We start from the raw sequence: 24756 nt of genomic DNA, 5'->3' as shown, positions 1-24756 counted from the left end.
TGCACCATCCCAATCAGAAAAGATGAACACAAACACCATGTTAAATACCTCCACTATGGTAAATTAGGCCTATCAGACCACGCACTCCAAACACATTACAGAATTGACTGGAAAGGCATTGTCTCTACGCTGCACCAAAACCTGGTTTGAAAGAAAATTCGAAGCTTGTGAAATGCTAAAACATCATCCAAATCTGAACAAAAATGATGGATTAATTATTCCAGGAATGTGGAGGACCCATCTTCAACCCATATTGCAACCAGAACAACCCCAGACAGAAGAAAATATCAATACGAAAGGACTGTAGAAATTGTTTAATGTAGTTCCATTTTTTTTTTCCTCACCAGAGATTAGGCTAGGATAAATAATTAACAAACATTTAGATTCATTTTACTTTTGTATAGTGCAACAGCATGTAGCTCGTATATTGTACATATGTATTTTTCCTGATGATGACCTTAATATAGAGGTCGAAACATCAATTGTTACTTGCTTAATGTTAAGTGAAGTAATTATTCTAACAAGTGTGTTGTCTCTCCATAAATCTTCACTATGAGAGTATTAACTAGTATAGCAGCAGTGGATAATTTTTTTGATGTGAGAAAAAAAAAAGTTAGTGTGGTTTTTTAAGTAGCTGAAGAAACAACCACAAACAAGAGAAATGCAGTGAACTACTACATTTGTCTGATAATAAATAGTTTCGTTGTGCGATTTGTTAGATAGCTGATGCATGCTTTCAGACAGTCAAATTTTGTTGATACCTTTTATACTAAAAATTTTGAAATTTCATTAAAAATCTTGAATTTTTCAAGAGAAAACTAAGCCATGGCCAGCAAAATACTTTTTTGCTGGCTATATATATATATATATGTATTTTTTGAAAAATACAATTCCATCAAAAACTGCCTAGCATTCTGTGTGTGTGTGTGTGTGTGTGTACACACACACTAGGGGGCCCTGGCGCCTATGGTGTCCAACCCCCTCTGTGTTCCGGACTGGTAGGCCAGTTCTCCTTGAATTCTGATGACTCGAAAGGGGATCAGCCCCCCCCCCTCCCGGCACCTAACCCCTGAGTTCCGGACTGGTAGGCTGGTTCTTGAATTCTGACTCAAAAGGGGGTTCCCCCAGCACCTAATTCCTGAGTTTCGGACCAGTAGGCCAGTTCTCCTTGAATTTTGAAGACTAGACTTTGTAGGTGCCGGGGGGGGGGTTCCCCGGCACCAACTGAGACCAAACCCCCGAGTTCTGGACTGGTATGCCAGTTCTCCTTGAATTTTGAAAACTCGAAAGGGGGGGTTCCTCTCCCCCCTGGCCCCCGAGTTTTGGACCTGTAGGCCGGTTCTCCTTGAATTCTGATGACTCGAATTTCGAAGACGCCAAAGAGGGTTCTGGCACCTATGGCACCCCCCCCCCCCAATTTGAACGGTAGACCGGTTCTTGAATTTCGATGACTCGAAAGGGGTGTCCGACACCTATGCCCCCCCCGAGTTCTGGACCGGTAGGCCGGTTCTCCTTGAATTCTGATGACTCGAATTTTGAAAACTCGAAAAAGGGTTCTTACCCCCCCCCCCCAGCTGAGTTCCGGACCGGTAGACAGGTTCTCCTCAAATTTCAAAGACGTGAAAGGGGTTCTTCCCCCCAGCACCTACAGTGCCCCCCCCTGAGTTCCAGACCAGTAGGCTGGTTCTCCCTTGAGTTTCGAAACAGTTTCAAATAACTTGAAAAAAACATGACAGAAAAAGGCTTATTTTATATATATATATACAGAATGCTAGGCAGTATATATATATAAAGTAACCTAGTTAAATTTTAAATAAATGTTATGTATATTAAAGTTTCAATTATAAATTATTATTGTTAAACAGAGGGAGAATAATTTAAAACTGCTATATTACATTAAATTGCTTACTTCAGCTTTTTTCCTTAATATTGATATCAATAAAGAAGTACTTAACGGAAACTAGTGTTTCTCTTTCAGCTATTATTGAAGAAAGCTTCTTTATTATCAATTTTAATATCCTATGTGCAACAGAAGAAAGATTTATTCCTTTGGAAGTAGGTCTTATAGAGTACTCAATTGAACAAGGCCTAAAGAATTTTTATCATAAATTTATTGAACCAGGTAATTTTTTTTAAAAAAATTATTAATGAAATTATTTCTGTGTGTGTGTGTGTGTGTGTGTGTGTGTGTGTGTGTGTGTGTGTGTGTGTGTGTGTGTGTGTGTGTGAAATACAAAAGTATAATGAATGATAAACTGATTTAGAGATGATGTGGAAGATTATGTAATTGTTTATATGCTCAGATATGTAGAAATTTACTTTCAGTTAAATATCAGAATTGTAACAAAAATATGGTATTGATCTGATTTGGCATAATATATAATTATAGTATTCAACACAAATTTTTAACATCATAAATTGTAAAACTTGCAGTAGTGAAGAAAGAAAGCATATGTTCTCATTGATGTGGAATGTTTTTCTCCCTTTTTACTTATTGGGTTAGTCAGGTGTATACACAGAATGCAGAAAGTGTATAAGTACAAGTTGGGAAACATTCTGGATTTATTATATCCAGAATACAATCATTGATAATTTGAAGTTTTTAAGATTATGTTGAGGCAGCTACAGCCGTGAAGCAAATATGTCTGCCAGTTTTGCGTATTTTCCTCCAAGTTGTGAACTGTAAATACCTCAATTAATGGCTCATTTGTATGAGATATGTACAAATTATGAATGCTCATTGTTACACAGTATTGAAATAAAAATTAAGAAAAACAATTGCACTTGTAAATTAGTTCAACTTAATTTCATATATTAATATTTCTTATTTATAAACACTCCAGTAAAAAAAAAAATGTAAATGAAAGTGGCTTACATAGGTACATAGGGACACACTTTATTATATTCTTATTAGATTTCTTCTTTTGCAGTCCTTATCTGCACTAATGTGCTGGAGGTTCTTGTATCACTTGTGTGTAGGATAAATATATATAAATGGTTTGGCAATAAATTTTTTTAAAATAAAAAATGATAGTTGTACCTTAAGAAATTTTCTAAACCTATAGTACATTAGCATTATGGATGTATTAAATGTCACATAATATGGGTACCCAGCTTGAAGGACCACACATTGTTTCAAGCCACTTCTTCAGACACTCCATTATGCAGAGTGACAATCAGAGAGCTCAGGTGCTATCCACTTTGCCATCTAGGCTGGCACGGGATTATTAACCTGTTAATAAACCAATGTAATCTCTGTACATTCTCACATCAGTATGTCTGTTGAAATCTTTACTCAAGATCAACTGGCTAGTGAAATGCAATGCACAACTATGCAAAAAGAAGGAAGAAATCCTTTCATATATGTTTTATGTATTTCTAATTAAACTAGACACTTAAATTCTCGTTGCATAAAATGTTTGACTGAATTCTAAATTTATTAATAAGCTAAACCTTTCATTAAAGAGCCATGTAACAGAGTTTACATAAGTGCAAAAGAAAAAAATTGATCTCTCAACATAAAATGATGTATTAACAACAAAACGTTCAGTTCTGCTGTGATGCTAATGAAGTAGTATTAACCAATTTAAAATTCTTTATCAATCATTCTTTCTGTTATTTTTCGTATTTTAACCTCTCCCTGGTTATACATTTGACTATAAAAATCGTCAGTTTTTGTACAATCATGGTGTTTGATGCGTTGTGATTTCTGGTAAAAAGACCCAGAGGAAGACTGAGTTCTAAGCTTCTGATAGTTAATGGTTTAGAAAACCAAAATGTATGATTGATAACATTGGAAACTTATCAAATAACAGATTAATTTGGAAGAAGATTGTTAATGTAAAGCTAGTAATAATATAAGGTTAAATGTTTAGTATTATCGGGATGTTATGATAGTACAAAATTAAGTGAGATTCTTTTTTTATCCATAAGTTTTGTCATTATCTAGGTTAGCAGATTTGGAGCACAGGCACTATAACGTGTGTGTACATGTGTAAACGACATTGAGTCTTATGCTTTATTTTGATGTACAGTTTACATTTTTGTGTTTACTGTTTGATGAATGTAGACATCATGCCTATAGCACAATGCAGTGCATTCTGTTTGATGTGAACATCCTTTTTGATCTGGTGACAAAAGTTTATGGATTGTGGATTTTTCCATTATTTTGGCTGTAGGATAGTTGGCATTTTCAGGAAAAAGTGGTAATACTATTAAAGAGGCCTTAAAAAGAGGAATATTTAGCATCACATTGTATATGAAAACATGCTTTTCAGAGGAGTGTGAATATCTGCACAAAGCATATATATCACTGTTGTTGCACAGTGCAGGGTGGGCTGGAAACATGCACATATTTAAAGATGTGCAACATGGGTTAAATGCTTGAAATAAAAAGCTGGTCAATTTGGAAGCAGTTTTAGTGTAATGTCTCTGATGACAGTATTCAAAACCAGCAGTGGCCTAGTTACTCAGACACATTTATCATGAACGATAAATGTGTCTGAGATGAGGATATCAAGCACTTGTGCATTCACAAGTGCTTGACATCTTCTATATATATAATGTGCACATTTTCTTATGTTTAATTACCTGGTGCTACATTGAGACAAGTTTGTAAACATCTTTTGCAAGACAGAAAAGTTATGGATATCCAAACCAACACACACAAAAAGTAAGTGATCATTGAAAACTGATCAATGAATCATAGAATAGCCAATTTTTATGCAAAATGCTTAAGCTTTAAACTTCTCCACTCTAAACTATTTGAGTATAGATTATATTTTGTCTTTCTTAATTGACAGATTTATTTTTATTGCTAAATAATGTGTATCATCAGTAAAGTTTGCCATTCCTTGATGTTCTGATTCAGAATCCCAATTTTTTTTTTTGAAATTTTCATTCTCTGTTAATAGAAAGTGTTTTATGTATGATAAAATCACCTCTCACTATAGTAAACTTGCAATACCTGAATGAATTAGTTCAGATGTTTTATAAATTAGTTTTTTTATAATCTAGAAAAATTTAAAACTTTGGCAGAATAATTAATGTTTTATTAAATAAGACCAATTAAGATAACTTATCTGACCAACAACTTAAGTTAATGCCAATTAAATTTGCCAAGAAATTATATTTTTGATTTATCCTTTATCCAAATGTTAGCAAACAAAATTTTTGTTTGAAGTATCTTTCATGACTAGGCTACTTGTATATAGAATCTGATGACTTCACATCAAATGCATTATAGTCATGAAAGATACTTCATGCAAACTTTGTTTGCCTGCAATTTGAATAAAGGATAAAACAATATTATTTCTTGGCAAGTTTAATTTGCAACCAAGTCAGAAAACTTTGTTTAATATCAGTTAATTTATCAGTATTACATTTATTGATTTTCAATACTTAATTAGTCGCAGAGGATTGAGAATCGCTCATATCATACAATTTTACATTTTTTGAACTGTATAAGCACTTTTAATTCCAGTAATGAAGAAAAGAGTAGAAATCAGAAGAAGAGAAGAATTTTTATTTAAAAAGAAAAATGCTATAGTTGGAAAATCACATAAGCAAAAGTAAACTTCCAGCACCTGATATGTGAATTACATACACTGCTTGGAAAGAAGTCAATGAACACCTTATTGTGAGAAACAAACAGCCATGGCACTCATTTTAATAAGATGCAGGACCTCCTTCCACTATGAGGACTGCAGCAATCCTACAAGGCATACTTTTCACAAGCCTACAATGGGAATTTTGGACTATTCCTCCTGTCGACATGTAATTAGGTCCTGGACTATTGTGGAATGGACATCTCTTGACCTCAACCAACACTCCACTTTATCCCACAGATGTTCAACCCTATTGAGTGGAGGCCAGTCAAGTGTGGTGTTTATGTCCATAAGCCTTGCACTTACAGCAGCAGTTTTATGATATGGTGAATTGTTTTGCTGAAAGAGACAATGGTTCAGTTCCATAGAAATGCCATTAAGCAGGCAACATTGCATTGTCCAGAATGTTTAGATACCTGTTGGAGTTCAGTGTTCGTAGTACCACAAACAGGTTTAGGTCCAAACCAGGAAAAACAGGACCATACCATCACTCTGTCAGCTCAAAATTTTATAGTTGGAGTTACATATGCTGGTAAGAGATGTTCACCTGGCTTTCGCCGCACACACACACCCATCCATCTGCTCGGTAAAGGTTGTAGTACTATTCATTGCTCCATAACTTTCCAGCTTCCAAGTCCCACTGAAGACTATGTTGCATGTTGGTTTGGATAATGTGGGGATTGCATATTGTTGTCCCACCATGGAAACTTATGTTGTGAGCCTCGTTTCTGAATGTTTTTGTGCAGATTCGTGTTCCATTCGAAGCTTGGAAATCTCTATTTGATGTGTCGGCTGGCAAATGGTCATCCACTGTAGGTAGCACTTGTAGTTGACTCCTTGCACTTCCATTTCAGTAAAGTATAGTATCATTGATTGTTGGCCTGTAATGGCCTAATTTGTCAACAGTTTGCTGAATAGGTAGGCCTACAACATGGCATCCTATTGCAATGCCCCTTTCAAACTTGTTCAGTTCTCCTCTTGCAGCCATTTCACCTGGATAAAGTTGTGCTGACTCGGAAACATCATATTTTTCCAATTTATACCGGCTACAAACACAATGCACCTAGCCCATGGGGATGTCCATTTACTTCTTTCCAAGCAGTGTATATTATAGATATAAAACAGAAATTTGTATATAGTATGATTTCGATTTGTATATAGTATATGATCTTGATTTGTATTCACGTTGGTTAATTTGAAATAGTTTGTTGTAGTGAATTGTACCTGTGAAGCTTTTGTTAGGGCTTATTGATAGATTGTTGTAGTGAATTGGTTTATTATAGTGGTGTTTGCTATAGTGCCCAGTTACTATATTTATTAATAGTTTATTAGTAAATATAGTTATTAATAAACTATATAGCTAGTTACTAAGGTATTCTGATTGCATAGACATGCAATTAAGTAATGAATAAGGATGAAAAAACGGTTGAGCAGTTGACTCTCACTTATAGCAAACTCATAGAGATCACAGAAATAGGTTATCCAGTATTTAGTTTGCTGTGGTGAATTTCCTTTAGCATAGTATTGTACCTGTGGAGCTTTGGTTAGGACTAGTTTTTATATTCAGGAAAATCAGGAACAGGAAATTGCAGTTCCCAAGAATTCAAAAAATTTTATTTTTTTGATTTTCGAGATTTTCATTAAATAAGAATTTCTGTGTATTCTAGTGATGTAATAATGGGATATACTGTAATAATGAACTGTACATTTTAATATATAAGAAAAAAAGTAAAATTTATTAGTCTCAGATAATAATAAAAAGAAACTGAAAGTTTGAATGCAAACAAACAAACAAAAAAAAAATATATATAGTATACAAGTAACATTTCTTGAAAAATGCTGAATTTGAGATCAATATTAAGTATGTACTAATGCTTGTGGCAAAAAATTAATTTCAACTTTACTTTTATTGTAAATATTGGTTTTCGCTTTAACAAAGCGACATTTACATTTAAAAAAATAGAAAGTTTAGGACTTTGTTCACACATAAATCTGAAATAGAAGATCTTTCATTTTGGATTGGCATAGGTCTAAAAATACTTTGTTTGATTGAATTAGTTTTGATGTTGCCAACCAAATAAATATCTCTTGCTATCTCTGTTGATAAATTCACTTCCATTTCTCCAAGAACATAAGCTTCCATTTATTTGTTCATGTTATTTTCTGTTTCAAATATCTAAAGTGCACTTTTCTTTGAAAATTCATTCCATAATCAATTTCATAGATCATATAAATGGAATTGATATTAACTGGCTACAGTTCCTGGATGATATAGCAGTTATAGCTGATAACGAACACAAACTGAAAGTCACCCATCAGGGTGGGTTTCAGATGATGGAAGAAATTTTCACGCAGTACAGCCTAAAATTGCAGCCCAGACAGGTTTCGACCTCTATTGAGGTCTCATCAGTGGGAGGCAGACCTAGAGTGGTGATACTAAGGAAGAAGCAATAGAGAGGTCATATTTACCTATAAGAGTTGCCAAAAGGTGTACCACGTTATTGTTAATTTACTCTGGATTTAGAGAAAGATGTTGGAAGTTTATTTTCCACTTGGTTAGACTATAATAAATTTAGTTTAATCCTTTACCCAAGTGCAGGCAAACGACTTTCAGTTTGTCTACTACACACTGTATATGTGTGTTGTAGCCCCAAAACGAAATCTGAGTAATGCGCTTATTGTAAGATATTTTCTTATAATTTTCTTCCTAAGGATCTTTATAAGGACTTTTCAGCTGAAGGTGGTTAGCATGTCTTATATGGAGATGGCAGGGTTTTTCTCATAGAAACTGGTTTTTGATTATCTCCCAAAAGAGCCATACCAGCTGGAATTATTTTATTATTATTATGTGACAACTCCAGGAGGTCAGTAGACCCATCGAGGTGAGGGCACTTGCTCTACATCTGTCTCCACCACTCAATCAACCAACTACAATGAACTGCAACCACCAACACCATCTACTGCCCACCACCACAAGTATTTTCAGACAAACACAAGCATCCACCATGCTTACAGCAGCATTCGAACCTGCAGCCTTTTGGCTGGAGAGTGGACACACTAGCCACTCGGCCAACCAGCCCGACATTACATTTCAAATTACAGATGTAGAGCCATCAACAGTCAAACACTGGATTTTGAGAAAGCCATGGTATCATTTCCTGATATGTATCCTCACTGGTACATATCAGGAAAGAAATAAAGCATACATTATTACTAATATCTATCCTATTGATAATATCAATAGTTTTCTCTCCCAGTTAGTCTATTTCATGTCAGCATTCCAATATTGTCATATCTAATATTTCAGTCTACTAGGGTACTTCTGACAGACTCAATCCACCAAGATCTGTCTTCCTATTAATCAAATTAATATGATTCTGCCATTGATGCTATCGACACACACAATTCCCACATACATGAGAAATCGAAGCACATCAGTGCCATGTGGGGTGCAGATGAGGAATAAGAAGTTTGAAATTTTTTTGAAAAATTTGCAAATTTTAGTTGTTTGGGAATACTTCCTGTAGAAGATTGTTCCAGAGGGACTAAGAAAGACATTTGCAGTTACACATTGAAGCCATGCTGGGCAGTTACTGCTTTTGTATTAACAGGTGTGAGAAAAAAGTGGAGGAATGATGTCTGCCAATTCAGTTGACCATAGAATAGACACAGTGCCGAAACATTACATCTGTGAGATAGAGTTCGAAGTGAATTTGTAAAAGGGGGATCATTGATGCGCTGAGTTGCTTTGCCTCTGGACAGAGTCAAGAATTTCAGAGAAGTTTAGATGCACTGTAGTACCCATATGGACAGTATTCTAGGCATGAGCTGATTTGGGATTTGTATTAAGTTATGGGCTGATTGGGTGTAAAATAGCATTTTCAACAAAAAAGGATGCCTAATTTTTTGGATGCTGAGGAAGCTATTGATGTCATCTGTTTAAGTTTGGAGAAACTAAAGGTAAGTGTAATTAAGTAGATAGAGAGATCTGATCATGTTTGATTTGTGTATTAATGAGGATAAGGGTATGTGAGCTGATATCTCTTTTGTTAGAGAAGAGGCCATATTGTGTTGGTGGCATTGAATGTCACCAGGTTGTCCTCACCCAATTAAAGGATAGTGCTTAGATCAATGTTTAAGGCACTGGTTGTAGATGATCTTGATGCCTGGAGTGTCCATGCACTGCGTGGTTTATATATGAGTAGGATGAATGGAGGGTACTCATCTGCAAAGCTATGAGTAGGATTCATGGTGATTGAGAGTAGGTCATTTGTGTAAAGAAAAAAGAGGGCAGGTGATAAGACGGTCCTTGAAGTACTCCTGCATTGGTGGGTGAAACTTGAAGAGAGGGAGCCATCCACCATAACACATTGTGAATGACCAGAGAGAAAGCTAGCAACCCAATTACAGAAGGTGGGATAGACCAAAGATGGCAATTTATTTAGCAGCCTTGATGCCAGACAGTCAAAGCTTTAGAAATGTCAACAGTGATGGCACACTTTTCTCTGAACCTTTCCATAGCATGCTTCCAGTAGTAGATGATGTATACTAGGAGGTCAGCTGTGGATCTTGAATGGTGGAATTCATAATAGTCGTCACTGATAGATGATGAGCTTTAAAGTATGGAATAGGCTGGATATTTGATGCTTCCACGCATCAGGTTAAATACCAACTACGTATAATAGATTGTAGAGATGATACAGGACAGGTGTTGCTTCTGGAGCACAATGTTTGAGAACAGTTGGAGAGATACCATCAGGACCATAAGACTGATTCTGATGGCATTTTCTGATGTTTCTTTTTGTTGAAAAACTACTGGTACTCAATTCTGGTATGTTAGGAGGCAATTTTCCCTTATCATCTATGCAGGAGTTTGAGGAAAGAGTGATCTAGAAATTCATCTTTATTTTTGGGTTACATAAAAGTGGTTCCATCAGGATGAGAGAGGTGGAAGTGCAGGTGAGGAGAAGTTGTGTCCAGTGGCCTTGATGTAGGACCAGGGGGGGGGGCACAGCTTTAATTTTGGCACGAGGCTAGTTTTCTTCTGTTGGCCTTTATGAAAGCAGATTTAGATTGGATTTGCTGATGATTTTTTTTACTTGTTGCATGCTTTGGTATAGGCAGAGTGAAGCTTGGGATCTTGATGCAAGCCACTTGCAGTAAACTGAATTTTTTTCTTTGACCGCTTTGATACAATTACTTTTGAACCAGGGCTCGGAAAGCAGTTGAAAATGTTGGATAGAATTGGGGGGGGGGAGGCCTTCATGCTAGTGAGGATAATTTCAGGCTCTTTTTAGAGTTAGATGAGCAGAAGGCAGCAGTCAGACCAAGGAAAGGAGTAGAAATTCCAGAAGTCATCCTATTTTGCAGCTTTGTAATGCTAGAGAATGAAAGGTCGAGTGTAGTTTGAGGAATGGCATTGTGTGAAGGAGGAAACTTGTACAAGATTGTGGTTTGAGTTGCCAAGAGGAGAGGTGACTTCTGTGATATATCTGGAAGGAGAACTGTTTAAAAAGAGAACCCAGAGTATTGGGAGAATCAAGAAGATTATCAAGAATTTGTGTAGGTAGATGAACTTGCATTAGGTTATTGTTTATGGCAATAACCTTCCCTTTTACACCACCTATAATCCAGCTTGGTGGTGTAAAAGGGAAGCCAGTTGGAATTGTGGATGTTGAAGTTTCCTAAGAGGGTGGATGACCTTACTATTAGCATGGCTGGATTGTTGATGGAAGTTTGATAGGAATGTGAAGAGGGCTGAGTAGGTATTAGAGTTTGAAGAATGATAAATGCAGAAGATGAAAATTACTGGATGAGGTAAGGAAACCTTGAGCCAGAGAAGGTTAAAAGCAGGGGATTCCAAATTAATTGTTTTCTGGCATGCAATGTTGGATTTCAAAGGCACAGGTGCCACCTTTTTGCTACAAGTGTGGCACTTCTGACATTGCATGCAAATAGTGGCTAATTTAGAATCTCCTGGTTTTATTAGAAGCCCTTCTGTGGAACAGGCCACACCATGGTAAGGCATGGTTTACCTTGACAGGGAGAAGCTGTATGTTGTACATTGCCTCCCATTAGAAGTCTATTCCGAGTTCATTCCCTACTGTTTTGTTTGGCTCATCTGTTCATTCCTTTAATTTTTCTCTGAACTCATATATTCGTGGTCTCTAGTCTTTGATCAAGTGCTTTATTTCTAACTCAACTCTCAGATCCATATCTGATTTGAACAGTCTTTTATACTACTAATTTCTCTTATTCTGTATAAATTTATTCAGCTGGCTACCTACCATACTATCTTTGCTTATTCTTTTTCTAGATTTAACTTGCCATCTTCACTAAAAATTGTGCCTAAATAGCTGAAATATTTTACTTGTTCTATAGGATTCCATTCAGAATGCAGCTGAATCTTTCTATATTCCTGACTATTTTCATAGTTTTGGTCTTTTTATTGCTGATTTTCATGCCAAATTTGTCACAGTTGTTATTCAATTTAGTTGGAGAATCCTGAAGACTTGTACTAGATGTGTTTATGAGTATAACATTATCTGCGAAAAGCAGAGCTAAGTTTGACACGTCTAATTCTAATATCTGGCCTTCTTTCATAGTGTGATCCATATAGATGATGAATATGAGCGGAGATAATATTCATCCTTTTCTTGCCTCTGATTTTACATTAAACCATCTCCCTATATATCCTTCCAATTTTAACTGCTGACTTAAAACTTAAAAAAATATAGATTGTATGATACAGCATATAATGTTCTATTTATCCCATATATAAGAGCATTTTAAAAACCTTTTTCTGGATGCTTTGTCATATGTCCTTTTCCAGATCTACAAAACTTAAGTACAGATCTTTGTTTCCAAAATCTTTATTTGTCCTCCTTGTACAGTGGTACAGCACCATTCAATTGTACCTCAGTTATCAGGACCACAAATTTCCTTCTTGATGTTGTCAGATCTGCTCTGACATACCCTGTCAGAGAGCACCTAACCTAGAATTGCCCAACTTAGACTTTCTCTGGCTGGAAATATCCCTCCCCCACTCAGTCAAATTCATCTGCTGTCTCTATTGCTCCAATCCCACTATCCTAACAGTGAAATCATTCTCCTGGGTGATTTAATGTCCATAACACCAATTGACTTTCCTCTTCCAGTTGTATACAAATCCTGCAGGCAGAGATGCTGAAACATTTGCCATCACTAATGACCTTACACAAATTGTTCAAAAGCCAACCAGAATACCAGATAACCTGAACCAGTGACCCCTCCAAATATGCAGAGTGGGTTGTGAGCCCCCTGGGTAATTCTGACTACAACTTAGTGTTCATTTTCTCCCCCATGCAACAACACTTACACAGTCACTCCCACACAAGAGTAGTTTGGCATTATAACAGTGTCAGTTGGGACAGTCTGCAAGACTACTATGCTTCATTCCCATGGTTGGATTATTGTTTCTGGTCTTCCAGTTCAAACATATGCACTGAACGTATCACCAAAGTAATCCTCACTGGATTACTTTGGTGATACAAATGAAACATCAGGCATACCACAACTGACTCAAATCAAGAACCCCATCCTCCTTTAATGCCTATACTGAAGCCCAAAATAGATGCAAGAAAATTATTAATGCTTTTAAAACAGAATTTGAACATGCAGGAAGCTTGCAGCCTGTCCAAATGACAGCTATGCCTTTTGGTCTCTTGCCAAGGCAATTGGTCTTAACTTTTGCCCTACACTATTCCCACCACTATCATGGCCAGATGGCTCAATTGCAACATCACCCACAGAAAAAGATAGCCTCTTGGCTTCACACTTTGCCTCTAATGCACACATAACTGACAATGGCAAATGCCTTCCAGTCATTCCAACTGTCCAACATGCAATGTTTCCTTGTATCCTTTTGTCAAAAAGAGATCATAAACATGCTGTATAAATTAGACACAAAAGTCTCCTGGCCCTGATGGCATTCCTCCAATTGTCCTGAAGGTACCAGAACTGACTCCTATCCATAGGATAGGAGTCAGTTCTGGTACCTTCAGGACAATTAGACGTGTCAAACTTAGCTCTGCTTTTCGCAGATAATGTTATACTCATAAACACATCTAGTACAAGTCTTCAGGATTCTCCAACTAAATTGAATAACAACTGTGACAAATTTGGCATGAAAATCAGCAATAAAAAGACCAAAACTATGAAAATAGTCAGGAATATAAAAAGATTCAGCTGCATTCTGAATGGAATCCTATAGAACAAGTAAAATATTTCAGCCATTTAGGCACAATTTTTAGTGAAGATGGCAAGTTAAATCTAGAAAAAGAATAAGCAAAGATAGTATGGTAGGTAGCCAGCTGAATAAATTTATACATTTATAATCCTATGCCTTCTGTACACACTCTCTTACTCCACTGGTATATGTCCCAAAGCCTGGAAACTGACCTATATTCAACTCACACCTAAAAAGGGTGACAAATTGCTGCCATCTAATTATTACCCTATCTCACTCACTTCAGTCCTATCCAAAGTGATGGAGAATACCATCAACTCTCAACTTCTATTCTATCTTGAAGGTACCCAGCTATTAAGCGACCACCAATATGGATTCTGTCGATGCCGATCAACAGGAGATCTATTCTCATACATCACCCATTTCTGGACAGATGCCATGGAGAAATTTGGCGAATCCCAAGTAATTTACTTGATATTTCTAAAGCCTTTGACCAGATCTTGCACAAAGGCTTACTAAGCAAACTCCCATCGTTTGGACTGTCTCAAGACTTCTGCAGATGGATTGCCAGCTTCCTGTCTGGATGCACACTATGTGTGATGGTAGACTACTCTTTATCCTCTCGCTGTCCGACTAATGCTGGGGTCCCACCAGTTCAGTTCTCTCATGACCCTCTTCCTTCTATATATCAATTACCTACTTCAGTTGACCTCTAACCCAATACACAGTTTTGCAGATGACATCACATTGCACTCCTCCCTTTCATTTGACGAACCCTATTCTACACAACTCACTTCAACCCACAGAGCATCAACCACCACTGCCCTTAATTCCGACCTCCAAGCCATCCTCCAATGGGGCTCAGATAACTTCGTCAACTTCAATGCTAGTAAAATCTAGTTCTGTCTTATTTCTCACAAAAAAGAACCATTTTCCCCTAGCATTATTTTTGATAACACTCAAATTCCCAGACAAGATGAGATTTCTTTTCTCAGAATTACCCTGACATCGAGCTTTTCCTGTCATAAACAAATAACTATTGCATCCTCAGCTTCCAAAAAACTAGGTTTTCTCTTTCGCTCAAGACGTTACTTCACCTCTAAACAATGTTAACCTTATACAAATCACAAATCCGCCCAGCTATTGAATACTGCTCTCACATTTGGAGTGGGGTGACTAAAAGCTCCCTCAAAATGCTTGAGGAGAGCAATTAGACTGATAAATTTACCCATCTCTTACCAACTTGCTTCCCTCACTCTCTCACATAGACATTTGGTCTCTACGATTTGTATATTCTATAAATATTTCCATGGGAAATGCTCATCTGAAATAGCATCAATAATTCTCCCACTCTGTACTAAGCCTATTGGAAACACGTACGTACAGCTGCCACTCAACATCCTTTCACAGTACACCTTGAAACCCACAGAACAAATTTCTTTTCCTCCTCCTCCTCCTCCATCCCTGCTACTGCTATACTGTGGAACAGTCTCCCCCCCCGACGTATTTCCCAAGGAATACAACATACAGGCTTTTAAATCAAATGTAAGCAAGTTTCTCCTTTCTCATTACCCATATAATGAACTATAGGTTGACCAGCCAACCTCTCATATATGGCCCCAACATAATAATAATAATAATAAAAAAAATGTTTTACTTGAGGGATATGCATTCCAAGAAATACATATAAAGCAAATTTCTTCATTAAATGGTGGATACCAAGTATTTTTTTCTTTTCTGTTTTTTTCTTTTTTTTTCCTCCATGTCTTTTGACTAGTTTTATCGATTGATTTTTTTTCTGTTATTTACAGACTGAGAGATTTATTTGTAATTATTTGTTGTATTATTATTATACTTATCCTTAATTGTTCTTATTGTTGACTCTTAATTTAATTAATGTGCAATGTCAACATTCTTAAAACTGGACTTGAGTTTTTGTATGATTTTTAACTTTGTATACAAATTAATAACAGCACGTGTGTTTTATTTGCTGGCATATCTCATTGTGACTTTTCTCCAGTATTATTAACATGTTTAATAAGGGTGCAAATTAAACTTGTAATAAATAACGTGCATGTGGAAACAGTAGCATTAGAAGTCTATCGAACCAATGTTTAGTTACTTTACTTTTTTTTTAAGTTCTTCAATTCAGTAGTGAATTTTCAACTCTACATGCTTCTCTCTCTCTCTCTCTCTCTCATATATACATACACACACAGTTGACCCTTGAACAACATGGGGGTTAGGGGTGCCGACCCCCTGCATTGTTTGAAAATCTGCATATGACTTTTGACTCCCCAAAAACTTAACTACTAATAGCCTGCTGTTGATCGGAAGCCTTACCGATAACATTAAACAGTTGATTAATGCATATTTTGTATTGTATGTACTATATACTATATTCTTACAATAAAGTAAGCTAGAGAAAAGAAAATCATAAGGAAGTGAAAATACATTTTACAGTACTGTACTGCATTTATCAGTACCGTAAGTTTACGTTGTCTGTTTTCAAGAATTGCATGCCTATGAGTAATAAAAGCAGTAATTAATTTAACTAATTAATAATAGCTGATTTTATGCAGTTATGATTTAATATTTCATCTTTATGTTTGTTCACATTTCTCGACTACGAATGGCACCATGTACGGTCTGTAAGTGTTTGTGTGCATACATTTTGATAAATTTTAATTTTTTATAATAGATTTTTGTATATTTTATGGTAGTAAATTATAAAATAGACTAGTATCTACAAATATTTTATGCATTCATGATATACCTAACTTTTTCTTAATTTTTTTTTGATATTTCTAAGCTATGCCATTTGTCTGCAAGTTTTTTTGCAATTCTCCAAAAAATTTTCCATTATATTTATTCAAAAAAAAAAAAAAAATGCATATAAGTGGACCTGCTCAGTTCAAATTCATGTTCTTCAAGGGTCAGCCGTGTATGTATGCATGTATGTGTACACACACACGTAATCTGTTGTTGAATTTTCATGATTGCTATTTAAGGTAAGTTGAATTTAGGAGAGATATTATAATAGATTCTCTACTAAGCCATACACACGGAGTGCAGAGCTTTAACCTAACTCGTCTGCACATCATGGTCTCAGCAGTGTGTCTCTCCCTCCCCCCAATGCAAATGCACCACTAATTTGACTCCCCTCCCACTAACTTTTTAATGGAGACATTCGAAAAGAATACCCTAAATTCTTCCCCTCTTAAACCCACTATTTGGCTATGCTATGTGGACAATGTGTTTGCAATTTGGCCAATTGGAAAGTAACAGCAGTCTGTCCTTTTTTTACACCCTAGTTAAAAGTAGTGTTGCTAAATGAAAATTACTAAAAACAGCTAAATCTTAAAAATTAAAAAGAGCTAAAAAGGAGTTAAAAATAAAAATTTGAAGCTAAAATTTTAAAAGTAGTAGCTGATACTTTTAAGTTACTTACTTTATTCAAGTTGAAGTGATACTTGCATTTAAGTGGTAAATACATCTTCCATGTGGTCTTCTGTGCTTAATTCACCCATGTTTTCACTTAGATTTTCAGCTTTTATTATACATGCCCATCGTTCCAATATTACTCAGTGTAGATGCTGGTAAGTGATAGTCTGTACAGCACTTGTTGTTACGCCTGAGGCCATACTTGACTGACAAAATAGCTGTCAGCATTGGCAATTCCATCTTGTTTCTTAATTTAGTTTTAACTACATTCATGGAACTAAAAATTCGTTCAATTTCTGCATTAGAATTTGGCAGTATTAATAAATTTATTGCACTTTGAGCAATTTCTTTAAATGGATTCATTCCAGATGCATTTTTATATTCTCCTACTTCAGTCCACAATAGCTCGGTGTTTTCTATATTTGTCAATTTATTTAAGTGAATATTATTGTATTGGTATTCAGCAGCAGCAACATCTTTTTCTGTTTTCAGCATTATTTCTAAGATGGGCGTAACAGGTTCTTTTACATGTTTTAGAGTATTGTCAACAGAAAAAGAAGACATCATTCTTAAAATATTCAAGTTTTCAGGCAACCTTTGCTTAAGCTATTTGAAGTGACCAAGAAGAAACTGTCTTGCTCTACTTCTAAGATTTTGCTCATCAGTTTGCGTTATTTTCTTTTGTATCATCAACTCTGATATTTTTCTTTCAAATCTGTAATCAAGATTTGGATTGGGATCCAAATAGTCATCAATCTCTGACTCTAGAGGATCGACTGTGGATGACGGTAGCACCTAACATATTAGCAATAGAGCGAATCAAACGAGAAACGTCTTCAAATAATCTCATCTTATCCGCACTGTTAGATTAGAAAATTTTGTTAACTTGCTGAACTTGAACTAGAACAGGATGCAAAAATAAAAGGTACAACATATTCCTTTCATCTTTGTACATCTCCCATAAAATTTGAGCTTTGTAACATTTCTCAGTCACACTCACAACTTCGAAGTGAGTTTTTAATTCCAACCACTTGTTGAGAATTCTGTCTACTTCAGGTTCAATGGCGAGCCACCTTGTTGCACAACTGCTTACAATTTTCAGAGGAGCATCATTTTCGTTGCTAGTTTGATACAGCTCTTTGTATGCTGCTTGTCTTGAAGAATGTGAAAACCACTTGCACGTTTCAGCAACTAAAAATTCTAATTTTCTTGGGAGAGATTCTGCACTAGTGTGAGACTGCCAGGTTGTAATGAATGTCATACACATCTAATTAAAATTAAAGAGGGAATATATGCCTTCAGTTGTTCATAAACACCATTATTGACACCAACCATAACACTAGTGTTGTCTGTACCAATTGCAATGAGATTTTTAATGTCCAGTTTCTTGGTCAAGAGCTCTATTTTCAGTGCAGCCACAATACCATTAGCTCACACTTTTCTAGAACCACCATGCTCAGAATTGCATATATAATTTTGCTGAATTTCTTGCTGTAATAAACGATGGCCATTCCTAAAATCTTATTCACTGTGATATCATTCGCGTCTATTAACAAGCTGAAATTTTCATCTCCAATGTCCACAGTTAGATCTTCAAAATGCTCACTTAGAATATTTTTTACACTTGCAGAGCACTTAGTTCGGTGCATTTTTACCTTTGGCATAATTTGACTGTGTCTGAGATGATATTTTTGCAAAGATATCATTCGCCACTAGAGGGCCAGGGGAACGGTCGTGTTTTCAGGGAGCTCCCGAAAGCCAAGTACAATTTTGAATGGAAATTAGAATATATGTTAAAAATCATAACGTAATATTGTCTAAATTTGGTAGCTTGTTGTGTCTGTGTGATTTTGGTGTAAATTCCGTAAATTAATTTAGTCTTTAACGATACGTTTCATATATTTGAATATGGCGCCAATGCGACGTAAGATAATTGCGTCCAAAAATACGACGCCATTGTTCAAAAACTATAATGTGAGAGAATTTGTCCAATGTGATGTGTGTGGAATGTATGCATTCCCGAATGAGGCTGGAGTATGGATTGAAAGTGATAGTGGTGGGAGAATGTGTAGAAAGTGTATGCAAAGTGAGGAGTCGAAGTATGTGTCAGGTTGTGAGACAGTTATGGTTGAAGAAAGCCAGAATGCGAGTGAAAATAGTGGATCGATAGGGAATTGCGGTGTACAAGATGGCAATGTGAGCGGTGATCTAAGGAAGAGCGAGAGCAATTATACAGAAAGAGAAAATGGTTTGAATGATAAAAAAAATGAGGAATTATTTGTAGGAAGTGAGATCGCTAGGCTGCACGCAGTGATACAAGATGTGCAGCGGCAATTAGAGCACCTGCAAAACTCTTTCCAGAGTGACTCGGCTAACGTAAATAAACAGCGTGGGCGAGTTTCCGAAATGAAGGAGAGAGTGTTGTATGGTGACTCGTTATTAAGAGGAGTAATAGATGGGAGTGTAACTAAATCGTACTTACCGGGTGCAAAATTTAAGGATGTAAGTGAGAGCATTAGAGTGCAAAAACAGAGGGTGAAAGAAATAACAATTGTGGCTGGTACGAATGAATTGAAAGGTGATAAATTTTTTATGAGAGAGGACTTGAAAGTATTGTTAAAGGTAGCGAAAGAAAAGAGTGACAGAGTTAGAATGATGAGTCTGTTACCGCGGTATGACAGAGAGGAGTTTAGAAGGAGGGCCATAATCGCAAATGATATTATGCGCAGGTTATGCGGACGGTGTGGTGTGGTATTTGTGGACGTGTGGAATGAGTTTGATGGGCGAAAGGACTTATACAAGATGGATGGCCTGCATTTGAATGGACTTGGTGTGCGGAGACTGGAAAAAGTGTTGCTGAATGAAGTGAAAATGGATGTGCAGAACCAGGGAAACTAGAACTACCAAGGAGGGGGGGAAGTGGATATCCAGACATCAGTGAGACAGTTGAGTGTAAAAATGTATATAATGTACCTGAGCCAGCAATAAGGACAAAAATGGGAATGGGATATTTAGAATAACGCATCAAGATAGGGGTGGGACAAAGGGAAGGAACACTGCAATTCATGTATACTAATGCCAGGAGTATTAGGAACAAGAAGGAAGAATTTTTGGCCTTGATTGGCTCTTCCTGGCCACAGGTTGTTGGCATTAGTGAAACATGGCTGACGGAAGATGATATAGTTAGTGGGATAGAATGTGTGGGTTATAGTATGTTTAAGAGGGACAGAGAGAATAAAATTGGGGGAGGGGTGTTATTGATGATAGCTGATGAACTGCAGCCAAGGAGAATTGAAGTATTGCAGGATAGTGAAAGGAGCTCATTTGAGGCTATTTGGTGTGAGATTGATACTGGCAGAATAAAATATACAGTTGGGTGCTGCTATAGACCAGGTGATGGAATAGATGGTGGAGATGGTATGCATAAACAAATTGATGAAATGAGTGGAAGGAGGGTAATTATTATGGGGGATTTCAACTATGCCAGGTAACATTGATTGGAAGGAGGAGAGGACACATGTGAGGAAGGAAATGGATTTTATTCAATTATTAAGGGATAACTATCTGAAACAGCATGTAATTGAAAATACTAGGGGTGTGAGAGTGCTTGACCTGGTAATAGTATCTGAGAATTTGACTGTATTGAATATGACCATGTTGCCACCTATTGATGAGAGTGATCATAAGGTCTTGACTTGGGAGGTGGCTAAAGGTGTGAAATTTGTGATTAAGACAGGGTATATGTGGAATTACCGTGCTGGCAAGTATGACAAGCTTAGGAGATTGCTTGGATCAGTGCCATGGCATGTACAACTGCAAGGGCTGGACGTCGATAGAGCATGGGAAGTTATCAAAGAGCATTTACAGGAGGTTATGGCTGATTGTATACCTAAGGTCCGAATAGTGAAACAAGGAGGGGTTAAATGGATGAATAACACCATTAAGCTTGAGCTGCAAAAAAAGAAACAACTATGGAGGGAATTTAAAGAAAGGGGTGACCTGCAGGCACACGAACGGTATTAAGTACAGGCCAGAAGGGTAACGAGTGTGGTAAAAACAGCAAAAGCCGATTATGAAAGGAAACTAGCTATGCAAGCAAAAGAGAATCCCAAACAGTTCTTTCAATATGCTGCAAGCAAGAAAAAAACTGTACATGGCAAAATGATTTTAAGGAATGACGATGGTAAAGAGTTCACTGAACAAGTCGATATAGTGGAGTTACTGAGCGCGCATTTTGCAAAAGTATATCATCCAGGTGGTGACGTTGAAAAAATGAAGGAACCATTAGTTTATATGGGAATTGTGATGAATGAAGTGGAGGTGAATAGTCTATTACAGAACCTTAATGTGAATACATCTGTGGGATTGGATGGTATACCGGCACGGGTCTTGCATGAAGCGGCTAATGAATTATCAGTGCCCTTGACCATGTTGTTTAATCTGAGTTTCAGGTCTGGCTTAGTCCCGAAGGCGTGGAAAGAGGGGAAAATAGTTTCACTGCATAAAGGAGGATCCAAGACTATGGTTGCAAATTACCGACCGATCAGCATATCAGGAGTCGTTGTCAAGGTCTTGGAGAACGTAGTCAAGGGAAAAATACAGGAATGGATTGATGAAAATGAGATACTGTACAGAGGACAGCATGGCTTTGTGAAGGGTAGATCATGCCTCAGTAACTTGCTCAAGTTTTATAACAAGGTGACGGCTGAACTGGATAAGGGAAATGGGTTTACAGTGATACTGCTGGACCTGGCAAAGGCGTTTGACAGGATACCACATGGAATTCTAATCCGTAAACTACAACATATGGGAATGGATATAGGGTTGGTGAGATGGATAGCTGGGTGGTTGATGGAGAGATATCAAAGAGTAGTTTATTCAGGAGTAGTCCAAAAAACGGCCTGTGACTAGTGGTGTGCCACAGGGTTCTGTTCTTGGACCACTGCTGTTTAATCTGTTCATTAACGATATGGGGAAGGGTCTAAGTGGGACAGTTCATTTTTTCGCTGATGATGCAAAGTTGGGTAGGGCGATAGTGAATGCAGATGTCAAAGTCTTGCAAGATGACTTAGATAGATTGGAGTTCTGGACTAAGGAGAATGGATGTCAATTTAATGTGACAAAATGTAAGGTTATGCATTTCGGAGTGAAAAGATTAGCAGCAGTATACCACATTGGTGGAACTGTACTCCAAGAGATTGATGAGGCCAGGGACTTGGGAGTGTTGGTGGATAGGGAGATGAAGTTTAGGGGGCACATTGCGAAAGTAGCTAAATCAGCTCATCAACTCACTTGGTTGTTGAAAAATACCTTGACGAGCAGAGAAAAACAAGTTATTGTACCTCTGTACCGAGCCCTGATAAGACCTCATCTCGACTACTGTGCCCAGATTTGGTCACCTCGGTTCCTTCTTGATGGGGAGGAGGTGGAGAGGATCCAGAGGCGAGTGACTAAGATGATAGCAGGTCTATGGAAATGAACCATATGAGAACAGGTTGAAGATTTGTGGGTTGCAGAAACTAGTTGATAGCGGAAAAGGGGAGACATGATTGAGACATTCAAATTGCTAAAAGGATTCTATAGGATTAATTCAGATGATATTTTTGAGATCAGGACTGGTGGTGGGAGAACTAGGGGACACCCATGGAAGCTGGGCAAGAGCGTGGTTAGCAGGGGTGTTAGAGCTGGGTTCTTTACTTTTAGAGTGGTAAATGAGTGGAATAAGCTGCCAGAGTCTGTTGTGGGTGCTATGACAGTGAGCGAGTTCAAGGCAAGGTATGATAGATACTGTGAGAATGTTGAACAGCTGCGTGAACATGATGTTTAGGGCCTCCCTCGATGAGTCTAAGGACTCCTGGAGTAGCCCGTGGTAATAATAATAATAAAAAAGATCTACTAGATGATTGCAACTGTTGAATAATGAGTGACAACAAAGAAATAATGCTAACCTACCTTCAAAGTTCCTGGTCTAATCAGACTTTTTCAGAAGCATATTTGTAATAGGAACAGCCTTATATGGAACTGTAGCAAGATGTTTCTTAGTTTCGCTATGCTTTACAAGTTGACAATGTTTAGCAGCTATATCATATCTGCAAAACTTGCAGTGGCCTTTTGTAGCTTCACCAGGAACTTCACACAACCATTTGCAACCACTCCCTCCTAAATTTTTGCTTGTAAGCTTTATTTTTCTCTTTGCTCAAATAAGATTTGTCACCTTAAATTTGTTTAAGGCGATAAATTTATTTATTTATTTTATTTGTCATTTATTTGTTGCCTTAAAGTTGATAGCGGTGCTATCAACTTTAAGGTGACAAAATGGCAGACTGTTGGGCCACGTGACTGACTGATGTCATCATGCGTTTGAAACGTGTACGATGCTTGCACCAAATGTACAATACAATTCCTTATCAAATGCGAACATCTGGAAAACTTTTAAAACAATTTATTTAACAGTAAGTTATAAAAACAACTAAAAAGAGCTGAAACTAGTTCTGAAGGAGCTAGGAAAGAAAAAAAAGGGCTAAATTGGCAACACTGGTTACCTGACAACTAAATGAATCCCTGACCTACACAGTCATATACCTGGCAGAATAGTGTAAAATGTTTTGTATATTTTTTAAGGAATGAACAATGTATTGATTAATAAATAAACTTATTTACTTACTATCTTATATTTTGCCAAAGTCAAATCGCCATCATCAGGGAAAAATACACTTTTAGTAGAAAAGTGCACACAGAAACACTTCAGAAACAAAGATGAAGAAACTGGAGAGATACAGGAGACCTAGAGTCTTATGATTATGCCACCAATTGACTTCGGTTGGGAGTTCTCGGTTATTGGGCTGACTGTCTGCAGATGAGGGTTTTCCATGTGAGGGGGGGGTCTAATACATGCATATTTGTTTAAGTTGGGGTAGTTGATAAAAGCTGCAGCTAATTCCAGGAAAAGTCTCTTAAACTTTGAATTTACTTTGATGGAGTAAGGCGACTTTTTTTGTACGGATTCTGTGCTGGGTATCCCAGGGCAATGTCTGCCAATCCTGAGCTCTCTGCGACACTGAATGCAAATGTCTTGACAAACCTCTCAGATGTTTTGAATGCATCAGTGGCCAAGGAATTCACCAAAATAAAAAATCATATAAAAAAAACTTGGTTAATCTTTCCACCGCTAACCTTGAAGCAGTTGCCAACAACGCACTCAGCCATGGCCAAAACTTCGCCATTGTGCCCAAACACATGCCAACCAAAGATTTCATGATCCAGATCTTGCGTGGAATCTACAACCTTTCCACCAGAGAGTCCAACAATATTAGGCTTGAAGTAATTAGCGTGCTATCATAGATGAAACCTCCTGCTAGCAACCTGCCCAACAAAGAATTTAAATCACTTCTACATCTAAGAAAAACAAACAGATAGTAATTCTGAAAGCAGACAAGCGCAATGCTACTATTCCTTCTAAAAGACCAATCCACTTGCAGC

The 24756-nt window shown here is 37.0% G+C and overlaps 1 protein-coding gene across 1 annotated transcript in view; it reads left to right on the top strand.

Annotated features, from left to right (window-relative positions):
- The window catches only part of mael (germ-plasm component protein maelstrom), a 216816-nt gene that overhangs the window by 32538 nt on the left and 159522 nt on the right, over positions 1 to 24756 (top strand). Inside the window, exon 4 of the mRNA XM_090405551.1 lies at positions 1979 to 2122. Within this exon, the coding sequence (XP_090261677.1) occupies positions 1979 to 2122 (144 nt within the window). The remainder of the gene's footprint in view (positions 1 to 1978; positions 2123 to 24756) is intronic.

Source organism: Typopeltis vanoorti, chromosome 15 (assembly GCF_054136105.1).
Source record: "Typopeltis vanoorti isolate ZY-2024b chromosome 15, IOZ_Tvanoo_1.0, whole genome shotgun sequence".
NCBI classification, from domain to species: domain Eukaryota; kingdom Metazoa; phylum Arthropoda; class Arachnida; order Uropygi; family Thelyphonidae; genus Typopeltis; species Typopeltis vanoorti.
This window is presented reverse-complemented; position numbering and strand designations above follow the sequence as displayed.